We start from the raw sequence: 25,823 nt of genomic DNA, 5'->3' as shown, positions 1-25,823 counted from the left end.
TTTCTTTTCTTTCTGTTTTGCTTTGAGAGTAAATGGGCGCCAAATTTGACGACAGGCAGATGGATGCTGAAAGATCTGGCATATTTCTAGCATAATGTACAGTGTTTTTAAAAGTTATTGGTATTATAAGTTGACGGTGGTACTTTATGGGGAGCGTAGCTAGGTACACACCATCGTAGAAATCCCACTTCCTTGTTCCAAACGACAAGGCTACATGTTATGCTAATAATGTTAACAAGCTCAACTCTCAAGGGCCGTAGCCCGGCCGGGTAGTTTCACCACGATTAGGTGTTTGCCTTGAGTTGCTTCACGCCGAGTCGTTTCGCCTAAATCCTTGGCTGTTTTGAGATTTTATGTTTAAACTTTTATACACTTTAGTATTGCATAAAGGAGTATAGCGCACTTGGTATGCAATTTCGCCGACATAAATACTTTATTCTTGAATATCATTCTTTACAAATATTCTGCTATACAATGTCAGTTTATACTTGTGTTTACCCAAATTACTCAATAAAGATATCTATATGTTGATAGTATCTTTATTTGATAAGCATAAACTAGCGACAGGGAGAGATTTTTAAAAACAATATATTTTCAACATTTTGATCAATATTCCACTTAATTCAAATGTGTTGATTTCAAAATTAATAAGTATTTTAAAATATCTCTTTTCCCTGCATCACAATTGACAGGCAAACATGAGTACCCACACATATTTGCATGAAGTTATTTTTCTGACTTGTGTAAATATTTGACCTCAAGTAATATAAGTGAAAATAGACTAAAGAGAAATGAACTTGATGCCTAATCTACCTTTTTGGGGTGTGCAAAATGTGAATATGACATTATTTTATTGAAAATAAGTATCGATATTGCTTCAAAACGCTAATAAACGTACCTACCCTTGGTCGTTTTAGCTACCGGACGAGGAAAATGATAGTATTTCTGTATACAATTCTACACAAATATCATTGTTTCAATTACATACGTATATCTTAATTGTTCTTTATCAATATCCTTGATAGAAAAGATTATAAGATTGTACCAAAACCACTAGTGAGGGCAAAATTGTGCAAAAACAAAGCAGTTATACATGCTGGAAAGTAGCATGCCAGTTGGTTCTGTGCCTTGCGAAAGATTATTTTCTGCAATGAGACGTCTTAAGAATTGGAACAAAGATGGGCTGGTCGGTCTTAAATTGCTATATTATATACCTCCACCCCCACCAGGGCTCCGGCTCTGCCCTGGACACCGCTTGTGGCCTCGGCCATCCTATAAACCTTTGTTTATGCCGTGAGCGCCACCTACTGATGGTACAGTATCAATTTGCAAGGTGAAGTACAAAATCTAGGATAATTTTATATTTTTTAAAATAAACATGACAATTTGATAACAGGAAACTTCATTGAATCACATATACAGGGTTCCAACTTCCACTGAATACCTTAGGGGCCATGTGGGCCCCTGAATAAGAAATACTGTTAGCCCACATGAAATTTTAGTAGCCCACACATATGAAATTGAATAACATGGTTTCTTTACAAGAAAAAAGAAATATCAGGTCACATTGCAATTTATTTAAAAAATTAAAATATCAATATTTAAATTCTGTTTCCTTCTCCGTAATTCTTTCGAATACCTCTCTCATTTCCACTCTCATTTCGTCAACCTAGCAAAAATATTAGAGTTCATGGACTTTATTATCTTCGCGGTGTCTGACTTCAACACAATTTTCTTCAGATTTTTTATGTGATTTCAAAATTTCTCAGCTTTACGATGCTGTCAAGTTTATAACTTGGGCAAGCTGTCACAACAATTGGACCTTTCGTGTCATGTTTTGTACACACAGCACGTCATCCCCTTTTCGCTGTCATCAAACCATATTCTCTCCTTCTTTCCACTTTGGTAAAAGCAGACGCTTTCTTTGCGTTTGAAGTAACCCATGCGTTGTTCAACTTCGGGTTTAAATATATTTTGGAAGGTTTAATACCCCAGGAATGTCTCGCCAAGTGGCAAAACCTCAACCGGAAAATGAACTCTGATTATAATAGGACTCGGATCGGTCGGAAAGAAAAATGTTGATCCGACAATTACGGTCGCCAAGTGGGCGACGAGAACGGAAATTTTGGGTGCCCACAAGCAAAGTTTAGTCGCCAATGCGAGTGGGTGAGCGGTAATTTGGAACCCTGATATATCGGCGATTTATTGCGGACAAGAAGTACACATGATTTATTTTCCCTTTGTTTTCGTTTACAAATATTAGAGTTATCGTTCTTGTAAATTCTACCCAACAGGTTGAAAAAATTATTTTACCACATTCTCCGGACATATACGAATTACCTCAGTGTTGTTTAAAGAAAAAGGAAGTTCGAATTATTTAAATATCACCGTAAAATCTGCGTATATGGCTGATTTCTGGTCTTGCTACTTATTTTCTCTCTTCAAAATACCAACAAAATGTCATTTCGTACCACGTGCTTTCTATATCACTATATACGTAAACTTTGAACTCCTTACTTTCGTTTCACGTTAATACTTTCGTATTTAAACCTTGGGCTTGATCATATAAAACGGTGAAAAGTACCTAGCGCAGTGAGGTCAACTTTTTGTGATTGCGGGAAATGTCGCCAGAGCCACCTACCGACGGCGCCCATTGCTACATAAACATCACCGTGATTATATAGAGTATATAATAGATGTAACGTAATGGGCATAAGAAATTGCAAACTGTTGCCAAAGGCCACCCTAAACCAGAAATAAAACACTGAAATTGTTTTACTTGAGTATGACTGTACATAAGTCCATTTGAGTGTTTTATTTGAGTGGCCTTCTTGTTGAAAATGGATAAAATATGAAAAAATCGCTCTCAAAATTTACCTTGAAATATAGCAGCCTGTCAAACGTTAAACAATCTAGTGGTTTAGGTGCTCAGTAATCTTCCACTTAAACCATACATTCCGAGTTTAAGTCCAATATTTTCCCAATCTAATTATTTTTATGCCCCCTAGATCGAAGATCAGGGGGCATGTTGTTTTTGTCCTGTCTGTCATTCTGTAATTTTGTCATTCTGTCTGAAACTTTAACCTTGCTAATACATTTGAACAGTAAGTGTTAGAGCTTTGATATTTCCCATGAGTATTCCTTGTGACAAGACCTTTCCGTGGGTACCAACATTTTTGACCCCTTGACCTTGGAGTTTGACCTACTTTTTGATAACTTTAACCTTGCTAATAACTTTTGAAGAGTTAGTGATAGAGCTTTGATATTTCACATGAGTATTCCTTGTGACAAGACCTTTCCGCGGGTACGAACATTATTGACCCTTGACCTTGGAATTTGACCTACTTTTTGAAAACTTTAACCTTGCTAATAACTTTTGAACAGTAAGAGATAGAGCTTTGATATTTCACATGAGTATTCCTTGTTACAAGATCTTTCCATTGGTATTGAACCTTTTGACCTTGACATTTGACCTACTTTAAATTTTTTTTTTTACATTGGTCATAACTTGTAAATGGTAAATATTAGAGCTTTCATATTGTACATGAGCATTTCTTTTGACAAGATCTTTCTACTGGTACCAAGATATTTGCCCTTGTGACCTTGGCCATCTTCGGAATTGGCCATTATCGGGGGCATTTGTGTTTCACAAACACATCTTGTTTATCTGTAGATTTCACAGTGTCTGGGGTGATACGATTTTCCGCATCACCACACTAGTTTTCTGATTCCCTATCAGTATCCTCTGAAACTGATGATGTCACAATACATCAACACAAAGTTTTTGTGGAAAATATCAACCACGTACGTCACAAGCAAAACTGCGAACACGAAATATAATTTCGCTATGTGTTTGCGGTTTTTATAAATGTGGATTTAAAAATGCATAAGGGAGTATATGATAAATATATCATTACTACAGTAACTTGATCCGAAGAGTTGGATCAAACTTGACGCTTCGCATCATGTGTGATCTGATGATCCGCGTCTGTCAACAAGACGTGATCCGAGTCTTAGTCTTAGATATATATTATTACTATGGTAACTTGATCCAAAGAGTCGGATCACGCCGAGTTGATGTGAAGCATCAAGTCTGATCTGATGATCCACACCTGACAACAAGACATGATCCAACTCTTTGGATCAAGTGACTGTATTAATGATAAATTTATCATATACCCCCTTTTGGAATTTTAAATCCATGCTTATAAGCAGACATAATTTTTCTCCTCTTTAAAGCAGAATTCTGCTTTCTGGACTGGAAAAATCCGTTCTCTATATCACGCTTCCGGAAATTTCTATTTCACCTTTTACTAATCTTATTTTCCGGAATATCTGGTTTTGACTTTGAATTTTATATGACAGTCAGTATTTCCTTATTGTATTCTTTTCGTTGATTGGTTGAATCATTACAATATCGCCCAATCAGCAGACTGTACACTGATTGTAAACACGTGGACCTTACAAAAATGACCGTAAAAGTATTACATAGAGACGACAGTAATGTTTAAGGGCCATTGACAAGGTCCAGCTCTTGAAGAACCTTTTAGTCAATGTTGGAAGATTGCAAATGACTTTTGCCTAGGACAAGGTTCGGGAACCAATACTTACTATTATATATATTGGTATTATTGGCGATTTTATAAAGCTTAAAACCTCGAAATTGTTTAACACAATTTATTTTTGAAAAGGTTCTAGAAGTCAAAATATCCGTTTTCGGTCGGGGGGGCCTGGACCCCTTGATCTAAGGGTGCTGCTGCTGGGAAAGGGCCCCCTCAGCCCACCCCCACCCCTTTCCGCTTTTTTTTTCTACCTCTCTCTAGAATCATGTCTGTATAAGATAATGTATTCCAAATTATCAAAAATCCAAACAGACAGTGTAATTATTTTTTGTGTACTTTGTTTATGACGCGATCGATCATTTTCCACAAAAAACATGCATTGTGACATGGTCAGTTTTAGAGAGACATGACATGGACACAGTTTGATGATCTGGAAAGTCGAATCACACTCTGTGAATTTTACAATATCATACACGGATTATTGATAAGTATATAATAAATTCTATGATAGGATGTAAATTTGTATTGGAATTATAGATGGTCGCCGTTTTCAGACTGGAAAATATTGACCAAACGTTAGACCAACATGGCAAGAAAAGCCACATTGAATAACTACTACAGAAAACAAGTTTGCAAGAGAACTGAGGTTTCCTTAGAGCATTTAGTGCCAACTACTATGACTATTTAGCATATATGTAGCAAGACTGTATATATGCATATTTATCATTTGAATAGGATTGATAAGTATGAAATATTACTCTTCTTTGCAATTATTTTTTGAAATTGTTAATCTTCATTCTTGTATGAATTATACAGTTGTGTGATTGGCTAGTCCTACCATGGCAGAGACTAGAAAAGATGCTGAACTAAATCTAGAGGAAGAAATGTCTGTGGAACACAATAGTCGATCAGAGTCCCTGTCAACGGATGTTGCTGAAACGGGGAACAATATGTGTAGTCGATCAGAGTCCCTATCAACAGATGTTGCTGAAATGGGGAACAATATGTGTAGTCGATCAGAGTCCCTGTCAACTGATGTTGCCGACACGGAGAACAATGTGCAGGTGGAGTGGTCCCAGTATGAATGTCAATATTTAGACTTCACACCAAAGTCACTTATTAATGGGGGTAAGAGGATGAGAAATATGTCTTTTCATCACATCACTATTTACAATCAACAACATATATATCTCATTTGTATATATATGTAGGACTCCAAAGTGCAATGGGACTCCAAAGTGCGGTGTTCACGCTGAAGTGTGATCCGGTGATGGTCTGCACCAAACCCTGATGGTGTGACACGCCAAAGTGCGATGGTCCACACTCGTGCGCCAAAGTGCATTGGTGTGACACGCCGAAATCCATTGGTTTGTAAACGATAGTGTTTTGGTACAGACTGAACCAACCGTGTGTTGTTTCACCAAAATATCAGTGCAAAATCCATGCATAGAAATAAGAATAAGAACTTATTTCATTACCATTTAGTTGTCGTGTTATTAAACACAACATTTTTCAGCGCAAAATCATATAGAATGTTTTGTATCATAGCATACCCCCAGGAATTTAGTACGTGTACGTCAAAGTAATAAATGATCATGAATTAAAGAATGTTTGGGCGAAATAGATAGTTCGACAAAAAATGTACTTTACCGTTCTCACTATTCTCAACAGTATAAACCTTGCTGCTCTGTCGTCCATGTTGCATTTCTTCGGTTTTATTTTGAAAGACATTAAGAATGACGTCACAATGATGTGACATCACAAACGTTACTGAACTCAGCACCATCGGACTTTGGCGTGACCATCGCACTTTGGGGTTCGTAACGTTAACAAACCATCGCACTTTGGCGTGACCATCGCACTTTAGAGTCTCACATATATATATAGGGTACTTTATGTTTAATGTTTCTGTATCATCAGTCAGAAATGTTTTAGTTGTTTAATATTCCTGTATTGTCAGTCAGAAATGTTTTATGTTTAATATTTATGTATCATCAGTCAGAAGTGTTTTATGTTTAATATTTATGTATCATCAGTCAGAAGTGTTTTATGTTTAATATTTATGTATCATCAGTCAGAAGTGTTTTACGTGTACGTTTAATATTCCTGTATCATCAGTCAGAAGTTTTTAGTTCAACAGTAGATGTACCAGGAGAGTGACTTTTAAAAATGAAAACTTGTAGATCTCATTTCATTTATGATAGATGTTAAATAAAGATAGTCCTCACAGTTGGAGTCAAATTGATACTACATGGTAGGGCTGTCAGAGCAATTTACCGCGCCCCTCCTCCCCAATGGATGCAACATCATGTTAAAGACAGAATACAATGATTTCATACAGGTGTAAATCTGAAAGTTTTTTAATAAGACACCGCTTCTAGTATGACTAAACCGGTGATTGTAAGGAATATGTAGTAAATAAGAATAAAGTGTTGCACTAAAATCATTAGATAACATTAGTTCACTTTTTGAAATGACTAGTATTGTAAATCATATCTTAATAAACATCATAAATGAGATGATGGCAGTCAAAAACATGAAATGTGATGTAAATATCAACATTTCCCAATATTACTACTACCTTCATCCTTTGTGAAACTGAAACAGGTAATTAGATTGATTAATTGATGTTTTTTGCCACACTCAACAATTTTTCAGTTATCTGGTGGCACCCAGTTTTTATTGGTGGAAAAGAGAACCCAGATACAATGTAACTGGGAAGAGACCACCGACCTTCCAAAAGTAAACTGGGAAACTTTCTCACTCAGCGGCGTGAGCGGGATTTGAACCCGCGCTGAGCAGAGGTGAGAGGCCGTGTGATTTTGAGCGCAATGCTCTAACCACTCAGCCACGGAGGCCCCTCAGGTAATTAGAACATGAAATATCCATACATGTAGGTATAGACAAAAGTACATCAAATTTTATTGTGATTACTCCAAACTGGTAGATAACCAAATAACTATCCTAACACATGTCAATGTGAAACATGTCCAAATATATGGGACCACTTCTGAACAAGTTCAGTATAGTATACTAATACACAATACAATGTCATGTTTATTATTATTGATCCAGGCATAGTCTTTGTAGACATGAACCAATGTTGAATGTATAGTTGGTTTGAGTGGATAAACTGAATTGAATAGAAAATCAAACAACAGGCTACTATATATTGAAACAACATAGATTTATAACTGACAAGTAGACTTGTAATCTTATATTGTTTAACTGGACATTAACACAACTTCTGTCTGTTTTAGAATACAATGTTGTTGTAACCAGTCTGAAGGAAGGATTCTCAACAGTGGAAGCATTTATAAATGAAGAGGTATTGATTTCAATGCTCACACCTGTGTTCTACACACATTTCCTTATTTCATTTAATACATCAAACATTTTCCTTAATGCAAGATTTCTTTAATTAAAAAATAATCAAAATTATTTTCATGGAATAAAAAATTACTAGGACTTGAGACCAACACCCTGAGGTAAAATTGAGTGGCTGGCTGCAATCAAGTGGATACCGATGGTATTCAGTATTCAAATCAATCTGATTAAAATAAGATCTTTGATCCGCTCCGTTATTGTTATGTCGCTTTGTGTAGCGACATAACAATTACGGAGCGGATCAAAGATCTTATTTTAATCAGATTGTATTCATATGCAAATAAATTTATTTTTGGGCGACCAAATCATGCAAATCCCCTCGAAAAAGTTTACCGGAACTGTTCCAAAATCTGCTTGCGATTTGACTCGACTTTTAAATACACTTTTGTTTTCACTGTTTCATTATCAATAAAATGCTTTATAAACCTTGAAGCGAGTCGGCGATCATGGGAAAGTAAACATGTGGAAATTCATGGAATGATTTTTCTTCTGATCCTGCTGAAAAACGCAAAAATCACAAAGATTGTTTCTCTGAATATTAAAGAAAACAATCGCGTAATTTTTCTTTGAAATGTGCAGTGCATGGTTAGTAACTACAGACGTGGTAGAGGTACAGTCAGAGAAGGCTGATGATGGAAGAGAGGATAATGAGGATGAAAGTTTGGAAAGAGATAATGTTATAGATGTAGATGGAAGTGCTGAAAAAGTGAATGAAAATTCACAACACAAGAGTGTAAGAGTGAGACTGAAAGTGAATATGATAATGAGAATGAAGGGACAGTGTATGAGAGTTTGAATAAACTTCAAATGGAAATGGAATAGTATTGAAAAAAAACAGCATGTTATTGTCATAAGAGTTTTATTCTTTTTAATAGATAAGCTTATGATAGAATTGTTATTTGCAACTGTGGGCCCCAAAATATTTGTGTGAACTAGTAATGATTGTAAATTGGGACTGTTATTTGCAACTCTGTAAAGTCCATAAAACAACTTTAAAACAAATATTCAAAGTATGGACACCAACACTTTGGTAGAGTGCACAGAAAAATGTTTATTTGTAGACCGGTTTCGACCAACAGGTGGTGGTCATTAGGAAATCCATGTTTCGATCCATTAAAGAGATCAGTCATTCGCAGTCTGACATCTAACAAGCAGACAGTAGATTTGATTTTGCATTTCAATTCCTGGGGACAAGGCACTTCTATATTTCAATCACTGTTCACCAGTGTAGGACTGATCCCTCATTCATGGGAGAAGAGGGAAAGTGTATAATGATGATTTTTTTTTTATTGAGAAGCAGTTATCCTTCATGTGTTGGAAAGATTGAATATTTATATATATATATGTGTGTGTGTGTATGTATGTGTGTGTGTATATATATATATACACACACACACACACACATGTATGAAGGGTTTATTTTGCGGATCTAGATAGGATTCAATTATTGGTTGAGTATCTTGTCAGACTACTTTGACGCCGATTGGAAATTTGTGTGCTGACGTCATGCGCAAAGAAATCAAATGGCAAGTAGGCGCCCTAAGTCAAAGTGATGCTTTATTTGTCAGTGTTAGAGCTTTTTACATGGCAATAGCATCGTATTAGTCATGCTTAACTTGTAGAATAATCATCCGATAACTGAATCCTCGTGTCTTGGAAAGTAAACCCGCGAAATAAAGTTGTAAAATGTAGGCAAAGCAGCGACAATATCTGGTGTCGCTGAATTCCCACTTTTCAATATGGAGTCCACTCTGACTCAGCCTCGCACATATCGCGATTCCTGATATAGTACAGATTTACGTTTGTTCAGATCATGACCCCTGGGGGTAGGTTGGGGCCATAATAGGGGATCAAAGTTTTACATACAAATATATAGGGATAATCTTTAAAAATCTTCTCCTCAAGAACCATTGGGCCAAAGAAGTTGACATTTACATGAAAGCTTTCTGACATAGTGCAGATTCAATCAAGTTTGTAGAAATCATGGCCTTCAAAGGTAGGTTGGGGCCACAATAGGGACTAAGGTTTTACATGCAAATATATATATGAATAGTCTTCAGATATGGGCCCAGGTGAGCGGTGTGTCCCATGGGGCTCATTTATTATAGTCAGGATCATGTAACAAACTCAGACTTAAGTCAAATTTTCAATCACCCGTAAGATGTTCATTACTTTAGAACTGAAACTCTTAATTTGTAGACCCTAAAAATTTGACGAAGCAACATTGAATAACAATTTTGTTTTGGAATCACTGACTTCTCAATCATTTCATTGCAATATTCAGATTTTGACTTAAGCTTAAGATGTTTCATGATCCTGGGGCCTGGCATCATACACTTCAAAACTATAGAAATGTACCCTGATCTGAATTAACAATGATCAGTAGAAGAATGGAAAAATGATTTTTTTAAATGATTGATTTATACCAAATATTTTTTACCCCCACTGCAACGCGGAAGGGGACATAGAAATACCAGTGTCCGTCCCACTTCACATTGTGGACGCAACTCCTCCGAAACCGCTCACTGGATTTCATTCAAATTTTGTAGGATTGTTAGTCACCATATGTAGTTGATCATATTGCACCGTCATTTTGATTTGATAAATTTTACAGGAGTTATGGAACTTTGTTGAATTTGTACATGCTACATGATAGAAACACTTTGTGGACGCAACTTCTTTGAAACCGCTCAACGGATTTTGTTCAGATTTTTTAAAACTATGAGGCCTATCCTCAAGATTTATGAAAACCCCTCATTTTTCATGATTTTTTAAGCTTTCAGCAGACTTGCAGTGCAGCAACAGTTGCCTGCATTTAAGTGATATTTTTACTAAGGCCATTGATATTGTGGTTGAATTACATTATTAAAAAATGCATTTTATTAACATTTTAAATTGAATTTTGCAGTTTGGCTCTGTGATATCTCCGGAGCAGACAAAGCGAGGTCTGGAGGCAATACAGGCACTGGTTGTTGAAAAGTTGGACACCAGATTTGATAAACTTGAGGCAAGATGTTCTTTTTAAAACACGCCTAACTCTGTATGCCCACCATGTTTCTATTTTAATTTTATTGTAAAATCAATGGGCAAAATGATTAAAACTCCTGCAGTACTTGCACGTATGACCGACATCAATCCACAGAGCTAACCAGACAGGCAACAGAATTTATATGGACGAGTATATGACTGGTATTAATTTCTGCATGAGTGATGTACTTCCTTTCAAAATTTTGTGACTATGTGATGATCATATTTATGAATTTTTCTCCTGTAATGGGCATGTGTTAATTATAATGAATCCTTTCTTTACAGTCTTATCTTCTGAGAAACGTATTTAGCATTCCTGGGGATCTGGTCCTTCCTGAGGATAGGGTACAGGTGATGCACCCCATCACTCCAGAGGAAGACGTCCAACTGGAGGCAGACATGGAACAGCTCCGCAAACAAATCACTGCCGTAAATACTCTTTATTTATTTATCAGAATGTTTCAAACTTCCGTTTGAGTATCTAAGGATGATACAATGGTTTTCCTACCATTTTCACAGTGGGTCCAGGGTCTGTAAAATTGGGAAAATTGATGCAAAAAATGTTTAAAATTGGAAAAATTTGAAAAGGATGTCTTCGTGCTTAATTATCAATAAAAGTGAAGAAATGAACACAATACATGAACATGATATTTATTCATAGCAAAATCTTATTAGATATCTCACCATTCTCTGTCTAAAACAAATGTAATAGTTGAATGCATTACATTCAAATTCTTTTTCTACACATGTTTAACACATTTTATAAGATTATTTGTATCAGGTAACTTATTTACAGTATACTGACATTTTATTAATATTAGTTAAAACAAGTCCATGATAGATAAAAAAGATTTTAATATGTTCAAATGTACTTGCCTATGTTTTAATTAAAAGAAACATAGTCACTGACAGACTGAAATTTCTTGGGATGGTTTTTCTTAATACACACGGTCTGCTTTACTGATACCGCTTTACCACTCATCGAGGAAATTCAAACATTTTCATCCTCACCTTAGAACTGTTTCTTGAAACCAAATTCCTCAAATTTGTGGTGTTTTGAACTGTCCCTTTTTCAATATTTTTCATATACAACATTTGGAATCATGTACATGTAACATAATTACAATTAACTTACTAACCAAGTAAACACTATGTGTGCTCAGAAGTCGAAACTAATCTACCAATCATCTAGTCTATTTAAAACAAATTTAAAATATATCCATATGGACCCATATTTTATAGGAAATAATGAATAGAATTGATCATAAAAATTATATTTCTACCACTTCATAAATGTTTTTAATCACTTTTACATTCTATCGGGACATTACAGCACAACTTGAGGCTCCATGTATAACATAGTGCAGTTTTCTGAGGAATGCTGATCACTTTTTATGGTTAGGGTTTTTCTTCATCCACACAGTCCGCTTTACTGATACCGCTTTACTACTCGTCATTGCTCCGATTCTGCATTATTGTGCACAGGAAAACAAATAATTTATATTGATTATTTAACTCTATGTATGGAATTTAAAGACACTTATTTGGGGAGAAAAGATTAAAAGTTGAGAAAATACTGGTGATTTTTGGATTGGCACCCAAAAATAAGCCAGGAAGATCCCTGTGATAATTTATATGATGGGGCAAAAGTTGGAAATAGATGTTATATTTTGGGTCAGTAGAGTGTAAAACTGGGGCTGAAATAACAAAACTGTACATTGATATGATATTTATCTTCCTTGATCACATTATCCTGATCATTAGTTGGGGTCATAGTAGGGGATCAAAATGTGTCATGGGATTAAAGAGGTTAACAATCTTCTGAAGAATAGCAGAGCCAAGTTGACTCGGGTGAGCATTGTAGCCCCCATGTGCCTCTTGTTGTGAAGTAATGACAGTACATAAACTTATGTTAAACAACTACTCTTTTTAATTGATTGATTTACACTTGCAGTACCATAAGTAGAAAAATGTTTTAACTGAACATGAAAGGTGTATTGATTAAAAATAGAAGTAGTTTTCATTTTGATGTGTTGTACTTTCACTGTTTCAGATTCGTTATGCAAATGAATATGCAAAACAACAGATCACAGAGATCGATAACCTACAGAAGCATGCAGATGTCACTCATTCATACCTTCAAAGGCTGGAGAATTCTGCTTCTGATGCTGGAGGTACTTTGTTGAATACAGGACCATATTTAGAAATGTTTGTTTCCCCTCTCCCTACCCTAAATTTCAGAGGAGGATGGTTTAAAAAAAAATTAAGCCAGCAGAATTTTATTTAGTTTGAAATTTCTATGACCATTAGAAAAGCTAGTTGATACCAAAACGTTATGAAGCACATCATTCCATGTTTCCTCGTCAAACTCATAAAGTAAGTTTTTGCATAGAAGAATTCTGCTTTGATTGCCACATTTAGTAATTAGGGGAAGGTGTTGATATTTCGGACAGTACTCCATGTATTTTGGAAATGCTCATTATCTAACCAATGAACATAGACATGTTATATATTTATAAGGAATGATTTGACAAACACTCAGGTTTCATAGGATTTTTTCCCTGCTATTTATGCCACATATTAAGACTTACATAAAGTCAGGTACTACATACAATGATGTTGTTATTTTGGACACATGGTGTTATAACTTCAGACATTTAGTAAATTCGGTTGCTGCCTTTCATTCTGTGGTTCATTGGCATTTTGTACCTTTGTTTTTGCACATTATGTTAATTTATATTTTGTTGTGATTTTATTTATAATTTTTCATTTAAATCATATTGGTAACTTTTACAAGAAAACTAGATTTTAACGGGACTTGAATTTTCCAATCAAACAAAATGGATGCTGGCATCTTGAACAGCAGTGTTAGTGAAGGTCATGTATTTAAATCAACAAATCAGAGCTGATTTACACTTGCACATATAATTGGGTGTTTTCCAGTTTGTAAATATATCAATTTTGGAAATAAGTTTGAATTGAGAACAAATAACAATAGAAATGTAGGTATAATGCTTTGTTATTGACTGTCAGAAATGTCACACCTGTCTGAAATATCAACACTTTCCCCTACTGAAGAACACAACATGCACATCTGGACGCCCCAAAGTATCTTGTCTCCTCGCTCCGCTTGTAGATGACATTTCTCCATGTTGATCTAGCAGACCACCTCTATTTGTATTATTTTGGATTTTAAATCAAAACCAGCAATGATATAGAAACTTCTGATCATTATAAATACTGATTTGTACCAGAAATGACCCAAACTTTTCCGCAAATTAAAAATAAACCTAAGACAGAATCTGTGGGACTTTCTTAGACTCGATCGGGTGAGGGAAAACAATGTTTTTATTTCGGCCCTGTGTACATGCTGCGAGATATGGGGAACACTTTCAACACGCATGCTGGAAAAAGACAGAGATTTATATGATACAGTGTAATTTGTCCAAACCGGCCTCTGAGTACTCCGGCGCTCTGTCAATTCCAGCCACAAAATATAGTCCCTAACATTTCTTTAACAAATCCTTTATTAATAATTCCCTGTACTCCGGATACTGCGTATTCTGTATATCGGCCGGCTTACACAGTCCCAACTGCTATCAATTAACTTTAATTATCCTGTGTAAACCGGCCCCTCGATGATACACCACCCTAATTGTTGCGGTCCATTGTATTCGGTGTACACAAGGTCCCAACTGCTCGTAATTAGCTCTAATTACCGCATTTAAACCAGCCACCCCACAATGACCAACCTGTCGGTATTCGGTCGATCACACGCGGTGTACACAAAGGGTGTCTCAAGGGAAGCCACAGGTAAGTAAAAGAGTGCAACTGGCGAGGAGTCGCGATCAGTTTAAAATAAAACCTGATTTTTAGGGGGTGCACTTTTCAATTATGACAGCACCACGCACTAGGTAATGGCGCTCCCCCTAACGACAGAGACGAGAACTGACATTAAAAGATAAAGTTCAATTAATCGATGAATTCGATACATTCTTGGAATGAAACAAAATCGGCAACAATCCCGTTATGTTTTCCAAAAGCAGGGTTTCCCCTCGTGGACTTCTCCGAGCTCTACGGCGAGTCAGGCAGTGATGATATGCAGTTAGCTAGCACAACTCGCCATGTCCGGTCGATCACTCGGCATTGCATTAGTTTCCGTTTCACAAATTGAGACAGTTGAAAGCGATACATTTACAATGAAAGCTGGGAAAGACAAATTTTAAACGAACACAACACAAACTTGACGAACGAACATAATGTAGCACTTGATAACGGCGATGATGTAGACGAAATCGACAATTTACCAACAGAAAATTGCGCGAATAATTCCCAGATTTTAAACTGTTTAATAAAAATTGAAACTTTTTCAAATGAGCACGACAATAAAACACTGACATTTATATTTTTACATTTTGAATTCTTTTGTGATATATCAAAACGTTAGCAATCATTACACACGTATGCATAGATAGTGAATACAAGGGAAGCAACTCTCATTCTTGTCAACATTCTGCACTCCGGACTCTGTGCAAACCAGCCAATTTCTTTGGAACCACACATAGCCGGTTTAGACAGATTATACTGTATCTTTACAAATTGGGAGGTAGAAAACCTGAATATTAAGTTTTGTAAACATCTACTGGGTGCCGGTAAAAGAAGTACTAATATTGCAATAATCTCTGAATTACATGTAGGTAGATATCCTATGTTCTGCTCTATAATCCAAAGTATTTTACTATATTGGCATAGACTTGAGAATTGCCCAGAATCATCCCTGTTATACAGTGCTTATACAGAGAATATCAATCTGAATTCATATAATATAAATTGTTGGTACAAAAACGTTAATTATTTTAAGGAAAAAATGGGCATTTTGGTACCCAATTGTAAAAATCTCAAATTCTCATTTTTCAAAAAACAAATGAAGAATCAGGTACGGAAACAATTTTTACTTTACTGGTCAAAACGACGTGAAGAGGGTCAGAAATCAGGAAAACTCACAACATATTTTTCGTATAAAGAAAACTTTACTATGGAAAGTTATATATTTTTAGAATCCCTAGAATTAAGAAAAACTCTATGTAGATTTCGAATTAGTGCACATGACCTTCGAATTGAAAGAGGAAGATATGAATTTACAAAAACCAATTCTGGCCATAAGATTTCTTTAGAAAGAAACAAAAGAATATTTGAATTATGTAACCTTAATTGTGTTGAAGATGAATTTCATTTCCTTACTGATTGTCCATTCTATGTTGAAGAGAGAAATATGTTTTTTAATGGTATATACAAGCTCAACAAAAATTTTATCTATCTAACAAATAAGGACAAATTTACTTGGTTGATGATTAATGAAGACAAACCAGTAATTGTCAAATTGAGCGAATATTTAGTGCAAACTTTCAGAAAAAGAAGTGATGCTTTAAAACTGCAAAAATCATTATAGTTTATAATTCATATATTGGTATAATACTGATACTGTCCATCCACTTGTATATATACATGATTAGCAATTCATATATGTTTGTACTTGTTTCCCCAACATGCTGCATCCACACGCAGTTTGCAGTCTATGTAACCTGTAGTTAATGTTGTAAACTTTCTTTCTTTTTTGAATTTCCTTCTTTATAAAATGTCTTACTGTTATGCCCTCTGGGCCCAAAATTGGAATAGATTTATCTTATCTTATCTATGTACAAGAGTAATTTTAAGATGTTGTAAAGCTTTAAAAATCTCAAGATAAGATGTATCCATGGCTCAATAGAAGGTACATTATATGTTGTAATTGTGCAAAATATGGTACATGTACTTGTATATTATACTGTATGCATACCTACATGTATGTTAAGGTATTCAAAATTCAAAACATGGTTGGCCATTCTTCCAATGGTAAATTAACACAATAAGTGCTATACTATTTTACCTTTTTGTTCAGCATAAAAAAATATTGTGATTCCTGACCCTATTTTTTTAAGCTTAGGATCAGATTCCAATTCAATTATCTGCCCTTTGTCACCAAAAAAAAAATGTTTATTGCATTAGGATAAGATGTCAAAAAGTACAGACAGTCTTGTATCTTGTAGTTTTGAGTGACATTTAGTATGTTTTTCATCATGTATGTTTTTCATTTATCATCATATAACCACTGGAGACCTTTTATCAAAATACTTTGTCCACAAACCAAAAACAAAAATTTGATGTTCCTTACCCTATTTCTGAAAAGCTTGTAATAGGAACCACACATTAACATTTTAAATTTCACTAAATATAAATACATGGATAGGTTTTAATCTCTTATGTTTCTTTCTTCTTCTTTCTTCCTCCTCTTCTTCTTTTCTTCTTCTCTGAGAACAAAATTACTGTCATCATGATATCTTCCTTACTATTTCCCCTGGAATTAGGATATGTTGTATGTACAGTGTATATGCATTATTCTATGAAGGTTTGCCATTTACCATTGTGACCTTCATATGACCATGTATACTGATCTCAAGGTAAAATTATGAGAAAAATTTAACAAAATCTTGTATTTGCCATTCTTTCTTACTATTTCACTTCGTATTTTGATATTTGACCTATAGATGTTTTACCATATGCAGATGTGTCATTTATCGTCATGACCTTGTATGGTAGTCTCAAGGTCAAATTTCTTATAATGTTTTGTGATTCTTTCCTTACCATATCTTTTTTTACTATCTCATTTTTAATTCTAATATTTGGTTATCTCTGATTCAAAACGTGATTGAAGTGAAAATTTCAAAGATTTGTTCAAATTTAAAATTTTCATTATAACCTCATCTAATTGATTGGATGGTGTCGACAATCGGTATCTCTGGATTAAAGAGAAATTTTTCAAAGATTGCACAAAATTAAATTTTTCAAAAACTTTAACCTGATTGAATTGTCGTTATAACTGCATCAAAGGGAGAAATACTTTCAGAGGAAGTTTAAATCTTCTACTGGGTTATCAAACAAAATGTTATATTTCAAACAGAATAAGCACTATCATGTATTAATTTCCATCTATAATAGCAAATTTGTGTACAAACAACAACAAAAATTCCTGTTGCTGAAATGTAATAAAAAAATTGTTTTTTTTACAGTTTTGGGAATGAAGGATTCTCTGAGTTTTGTGCTGAACAAAATGGAAGAACTGATGACTAATGCGAATGAATTACAGGAACAAAATACTGTGGATACAGATTCTCCCACGTGATCAAGCAACACAGGACTTCATGTACATGTATCAAATTTTCTGGACTTTATACAGTATCAGTATAACTAAACTGTACCTATTGTGATGAATTTAAGTCTATTATACGTGTACAAACTGCATGTGGTGAATTGAAATGGTGTTTTGGATCAAATGGACATGCTTTGACAAAGGTTTTGTTTGCATGAAAATCTTGGAACTTTTTGCATTCATCTTGGATAGGGTCAGTTTTTTATTATCATTTGGATTGGATTTTTTTGGGGGGGTTAGTCAGTTGGTGGGTTTTTTTTTGGGGGGGGGGGGGGGTGTTAAACAACTGGCACACTTGTTTCATCATCTGGAGCAAGCCAGTTGAGACTTTCGAAATTGGGTAACTTGTTTCAAGTATATATAAGTCGATGGTCAACTGGAGTAGCCCAGATTGACTTGAATAGTCAATTTTTCATTCATTGAAGGAGTTTAATGTTTTAGTAACTTACAGTGGTAAGGGAACAGGTAGATTTTGTGGCGTGGTTGTTTTGGTTTGCACAATGATACAATCAACACTGCTCCTCTATGGAAGTTACAGCTCAGGCTGTAATTTTTGTGAACAAAATATTAGATTAGGAAACTTTAATTTATTTAACTGATTATCAATGATGATTTATAAACAGATATGGGGTGCAATTTATTAAATCTGTTTTGTAAATGTTTGTAAAATCCATGATTTTTGGTTTTATATTTTGATAGAAATTCGGCTAAATTTTCACTTGTTTTTGCAAGACAAAATTGGTTAAAAAAAAATTAATGTGATAAAAGTGAATCTGGTCGATGTCTGGATGCCTGAAACAAGTGCACACGATATGCATGTGTGTCCTCCATGTAACGTAGTGGTCATGTTATTTCTGAGACTGTTATGTAAAGTGATATATATTATTGAAAGCAACCATTTGATTTATGAAATAGATTTAATCCATATTACTAAAACTAGCCTTGCAATTATTTTTTTAAAACTGATTGTTTGTTTTGTTTGATCTACAATGAAACTTCTCCAAACCGGCCCCTCAGAAAACCGGTTCTCTCTATATATCGGCCGATTTTCAAAGTCCCGGCAGAAACCTTAACATTTCCTTTATACAAAGAAAGTCTCTCAAAACCGGCCACCCCTGAAAACCGGACATCAGCCACTTTTTAAAGTACAATTGTTAACAAACATGTGTGATTTACCCTTATAATACTGGCCACTATTTGAAGACTAGAAAATTTTGGCCAGAGGGGTGATCAAGAAGGGCCAGGTGTAAAAAATGACTGACCTACTGGCCAGGTGGGAAATTATGGACCGGAGGTGTGAAAAACACTAGTGGCCTCTATAAGTTCTATAGTTTACCTGTGCTGTCCAGGGTGTTAATTGGTGCTTGGCTAATCCAAGTGACCCTTTCAAATTTCTGTAGGAAATGTTATAAACAGATATGCACATATTGAATGAATACAATCAATACGCTATATTGTGTCACCATGGATATAAGCGGTAGTTAATAAACAACAAACCCATGACTGTTAATAATAATTTTCAAAAGATAAATGATTTTTGGGGGGTTTCCATAGACTTAGAATTCCTAAGAAACATCAAAATTAAAATTATATATTTACTACTGTACTTTTCAAAAACTTCAAAACAAATTTGTTAACAATATAAGCAATGGACATAAACAGAGTTTTTATAGGTAAGAGGAATTCCAATAATAGGCCTCTGTGTTTTCTTTATGTATCCTGTTATAAAGTTTTAGTTAAAATCAGATGATTGCAGCAAGACTATTTCTCCTAATAATTACCTGTAGGTACAAGAGGACTAGTTTGATCTCCATGGATAATTGATCATAGATCCCCATATCAAAGTGAGCAGTACCTACACTGTGTATTAATTGCAGCAATCAAGTGGTTATCTGTTTGTTTTGTTTATTAAAACATAAGCTGAAATTCTACATAAATGCTGCTAGTCTACAGATTTCTATACCTATATATAATGCAGTTTTATTTAAACTGAATTTTTTCCATTATTTATGCATGTCAATGTAAAAATGTTTATTCATGTTTAATTAGTTTTAGTGCTATAAATTGAAAAATAAACATGTTAGTAAATTATTTTGTTTAATTTCCAATAGGGAAATAATAGTCCTTGAACACCATATTATATGGTTTATGGTATGTCAATGAAATATCTAATAAAAATTGAGCTGAAATGTCTCTAAATGCTAAATTCTCGGTATACCGGCCACCCCTCTAAACCGGCCTTTTTTTTTTTTCGGTCCGACAGCTGGCCGGTTTAGTGAAGTTTCACTGTATTTCTAACTTCAGGGAGATTTTGAAAGAGTTATGGCCCATATCACAGTTGTTGTAAATCATTAATGCTAATTAACTATTCTAGTTCAGTGATTTTTTAAGACCCATTTTGGGTCCAAATTTCGGCCCTTTCCCCTCCTAAAAATTGTAATTTTCTCTCAATTTAGCTTGCATTTTCCCCAATGATAAAATTCTGAAAGAAAAACGTATTTGAAAAAAATGAACATTCGATGTGAATTATGTACATATGACTTAAACATAGAGTTATGGGAATGATGATTTGGATAGAATAGTTGAAAATTTTAGAAGGTTAAAGAAAATTAGATGTGTAAAAATAAAGATAATTTAATGCTTGATATGATTTTAAAACTTATTTATGATAAAATTGATTTTTCCCAATTTGACTGAAATGTCGGGGGAAAAAAATCCCAATTTGAAAGCCACAGGACCCTTGTAAAAAATGTAGAAAAATCACTGTAGTCTCATTGTTTTGCTTTCAGTAGTAATGTTTGCAAATCACACTATCTTTAATGAAGTGAAAGATGGAGAGGGTGTGTGTGTGGATTTTAATTATTTAGTCTAGGTTTTCCTAGGATACAGTGGAGCCTCGGTAATCCGGACGCCATTAATCCGGACGCTTCACCTTCCGGACGATTTTTCTAAGGAACGGAATTTTTATACGTTATTTTGCATCATTAATCCGGAAATTCGCGTTCCGGATCCGGACGGTCACTTTTTACTACAAAACGTTAGAATGCATTGAAAATTGTACCGTTAATCCGGACGGTAATTTTGTTTAGGGAAGCTATTTTAGCAAGGCGTAAATTATAAAGAAAACAAGCCAAACTGTCTAATTGAAGCGATTACCTGTACCCTGTCAACACCTCCCTCCAATTAGGTGGTGTGTGATGATAAGTCTGTTAGATAGCACGTGCCGATCGAGACATTGTATTGCCAATTTTCGCACATAATATCTTTATTGCGTGTAGGGTTGAATTTTGTAAATAAATCTGTAGCATATTATTTTATAGTCTTGATCAATACCCTAATAGTATTAATAAATTAAACATCATGCCGTAATGATAATTTTTTAACTGCAACACATATCAGTTGTACTGATTCGTAAATTGATATCGGCTTATTCACATCCAAAGAGTGTAGATTATACTTCTAGATTCTGGATTTTATTCTGTTGATTGGCGTGAAATATGTGTATGTTCATGCACATGTATATGTAGTATAATTTTTTAACGTTTAGAATGTCACGCATGTAGAATGTACCTGTGTACGATTGATTCTTGTTACGATGTTGTAGAGCTTTATTGCTTTCGAATTTTTAAACTCTGGGTAGAAGTGAGAAAATTACCATTTTAAGGAAAATGACAATTAAATTCTGTATGTACCTGTAATGTTAGTTTCACCCGAGTTTTGTTCCGTTATTATCGCATCATGAAAATAATAGGTGCGCGTGGCTAGATCAAAGCAGTAGTAGGTCTTGATATTACGAGCTTAAATGATTTTGTTCTCCCGATATTGTCTTGGATGATTATAGAATAAGAAATATAAACTCTGGCAGATTGAGTTTTGGTTAAAGAATGTTGTCAACTGACATGATAATCACGAAATTCTTATACCAACTTTGGACGATGAAGATTGTTAAGAAGTAAAAGTGTGATGAAATGTTTGAAGTGTAAATGATTATGTTAGTTACTAATGATATATTTACTTATAGTTACATAAAGTGCTTCATTATTTGTTTTAGTGCAGACGGTACACAGTTTTGTATATTTATTTGTAGGGATCATATGTATGTACAATGTAAGCACAGACAAATACACTGAACACGTACATTAAATTTTAGTGCTTTGAAATACATGTAAATGTTACATTATCATAATTTATTTACTAATGCAAATGGTTAAATCCAATGATAGAATGTGTTTAATTCACTATGCATCAATAAAGTAGGCACATATTGGTTACTTATGTAATGCTAGAAAATATGCGATTCAATTATCCGGACGCTTCATTTATCCGGACGATTTTGCTGGGAACCAAAGTGTCCGGATTAACGAGGCTCCACTGTATATGTAATAAAAGAAAGCCAAGATTAAAAGAAAGATTTTTTTGAAAAGATGTGGCTTCGTGGCATGCATAAAAAAATCTGCAAATTTTTCTGTTCTATCAGAAGTCGATAGATTCTCACTACACTTTGATCAGTGAAACGCATTGTTTAGTATTGGCAAAGACTAGAGCACTTGGATAAAGATCAGAGTGGATTCCCTTTACTATGAAATGTATACAAACATTCTAAAAGGTTGCATACTGATGATAAATCCTCAGAAATAAAGGGAGGCTTTAATGATAGGGTTAGCAGATATTACTGATGTACAGTACATGTACTAGTATGTATTCAATGCAGAATAATATCTACTCTTCCTATTTGCCCATAGTTTTTACACATCTGCATCTCTGAAATATGATCTATGATTAAGTGTAACATTTCTTTCGCTGAAAAGATATACAGAAATTCATACCTTTTGCTGCCTCAAGAGGATTTGATAATTGTACAAATAAAACTTATCTTTGTAAAGAATCTCTGCTTATTTGTCAGTTGCAGCTGATAAATGGGGGAGGGGGGGGGGGGCTGTTGTGAGTTGTGATCCAAAAATAGGTCACTGGCCTCCTTTTAAAATTGTATGGCTATACATAGATATGTGTCATGTACATAGAGTTCCAGTCAGGTACATTATGTACCTCAGTGGTCCATTCATTTAGCATATTATTTCTTGGTAAGGTATTTAAAAAATTCTGAGAAATGTCACTACTCTAAAACAGCTAAACCACAAGAGCCTTGTTATACATATATGATATAACTTTTGTTGTGCTAATGAGATACTCCGAATAGATCTATTTCTAAACTTTTCGAAAGTTTGTTATTTTCCAAAATTCTGATTGCATGATTCCATAATAGGATGACCAAGTGAGTTTATGTGAGATAAAACACTAAATGTTTTGATGATTATTTAATAATATACTGGTACTTCAACAAAATAAACAGGTACTAATTCAGTTACACAACAGTTGAAGTTACACAACAGATCAGTGAGAAAAAAATTAACTCATGTGTCACAAACCAAAAGTAGGAGTACAAAGGGAAATTCCCTATTTAAAAAAATTGATTGCTTGGATCAATTTGTATTTTAATTCCACTTGTTAAAGAGTCTTACATGAAGAAATAAAGTAGACATCAATTAACAAGTAATAGAACATATGTATCCACATGGCAGTTTTGGGGTTCTGAATATATGTCTCTGCTGTGGTCTACATATAGTTCTAACACTTGTGTACATGTATGCTGAGGTATTGTCAAGGTCTTCATGAATTTGCATTAGGTTAAAATATGAGAGTGGATTGTATGAGCTAGGTCTAAAACTTTAATATGTATTGATCATGATGTGATATATGAATGCATATAGAATAAAGGCACATGAAAGAAATGGGTGTGGTTACTATTGTAATTTGGACCAAAATATATTGAGATGATGCAGTAGAAATGTTGCCATGTTTTTATACTCCCATCTAAGACGGGCTGCATAATGGTATGGCGAAGTGTTAGTCCGTTAAATGTTCCTATAGGTTGGCCAACTTGCCTCGGAATTCGGGACTTTTGAAGCTTAGAACCATTGAACCATGTCAGTTGATGCATCTTTGGTGTGTAACATCCTAAAACTAGGCCGTAATTACCTCAATTAAGAATTATGTGACCAATTATAGTAATTAGAAACTCTGTCCAGCTTATAACTTGGATACTATAAGGTGTAAACATCATCTTAGATTAAATGTGTGTCACAACAAAACTAGGTCAGTGACCTCAATTAAAAATAATATATCAAATATTAGAAAAACCTATCTGTTGAATCATTATATCTTGTCACCTGATGCATATTAATTGTAAGGTTTGTCATATACCTAAAACTACGACCTTTTGTTTTTAAAAAAAAAATGAAAAATATCCTGCTTTGAATATAGTTTTGGAAAGGGAATAACTTTAAATATGGTTCTCTTTTCATGTCAGAACTTATTTTGTTACTTTCAAGACTGCATAAGACTATTGGTGTAAATAAATAAACCCACGATGAATTTACTTTGATAAATAGACACCTTGAATTTGCATACAAGTGATGTAATTCAGAGCATATATTTTTTTTCTCCCATACTCCGTACAATACCTCTGAATTACACATTAGAAAGACATCAAAATGAAGTAAGATAAAAATATTGGATGTATATTGAGGAATCGTGGTCAAAGATTAAATGCCATGCAGTGAAATTTATTCATTTCACTTATATAAACTTAAATTTAGTATCCATTTTCATTTTGAAAAAAAAAATTGTAGGAAGTGGCCTTAATAAAAATTTGAATGTTGTTGGTTTGTGAAATCATGGAGACTTCATTGAGACATCAAACAGATGAATGCTGATTTCATTTGTCCCTTGAGACCTATTATCTAAGTCATGAAGACACAGAAAGTTCACTGACTGAAAAATTGCATCTGTCAAGTACAAGATAAAAATGGACTGTTTTACTGCAAGAAGTCAATGCCTTATCGCCTGTTTTATCTTGCTGTGTAACAAAAATAATAAAGGGTCAATTTAAGACTTTCATAATGTGTAATATATAGTTGTACAATGTATTATGTAAATATTACTGTATATGTGAATTAATTAAAATAGAAATAAGATAATCTAATCGGAGAAATTGATAAATTTTAAGGATACTGTAAACCATATGGTGCAATATATACTTGTATAAATTATATGCATATTTTTATTACTCTTTTGTTAGTATTTTAGTGAAATTAATTACTCTTAATTCAAATATATCTTTCATTATTATCCTTCAGTATAATACAGTCAATTTCATTGGTTGAGGGCTGGTCATGTGAAGGGAGACAATTTGTGATGTCTCCCTCACTTGCAGGGTGACAACTGTGTTGTCTCCCTCTAGAAGATAAATTTCAAGGGCACAAATGAGATAGTTCTGTTAAAAAAATAATTAAAAATATGTGAGATCGTTAATCAATTAATTCTAATTGTGGCTTCAATGGCAACATTAATGGTCACAAATAACAATTGAGAAGAAAAATATTCCGATCTTGTTTACGTTTGGTTTTTTTAATACATTATGAAATGTTTACACTTGACGTTATGTTCTTGCATCATTCTACTGTGACGTCACAATCAGAAGCTTTTGCTTGTTAAGATTAACTTGGTCAAACCTCAAAGTTTTGCTTTCCTTAACATATACA

At 34.2% G+C, this 25,823-nt stretch overlaps 1 protein-coding gene across 1 annotated transcript; it reads left to right on the top strand.

Moving 5' to 3' along the window:
* LOC125682371 (uncharacterized) lies at nt 1-24,011 on the top strand. The gene is made up of 7 exons (XM_048922882.2): nt 1-96; nt 5,379-5,690; nt 7,823-7,890; nt 10,858-10,956; nt 11,262-11,405; nt 13,030-13,150; nt 18,083-24,011. The coding sequence occupies exons 2-7, from the start codon at nt 5,402-5,404 to the stop codon at nt 18,193-18,195; spliced, it is 834 nt and encodes a 277-aa protein (XP_048778839.2). The 5' UTR covers nt 1-96; nt 5,379-5,401; the 3' UTR covers nt 18,196-24,011.
* Nucleotides 24,012-25,823: the final 1,812 nt, after the last annotated feature.

This window comes from Ostrea edulis, chromosome 2, assembly GCF_947568905.1.
Source record: "Ostrea edulis chromosome 2, xbOstEdul1.1, whole genome shotgun sequence".
NCBI lineage: Eukaryota > Metazoa > Mollusca > Bivalvia > Ostreida > Ostreidae > Ostrea > Ostrea edulis.
Note: the sequence above shows the minus strand (reverse complement) of the source record. Positions and strands in the feature narration are given on the sequence as shown.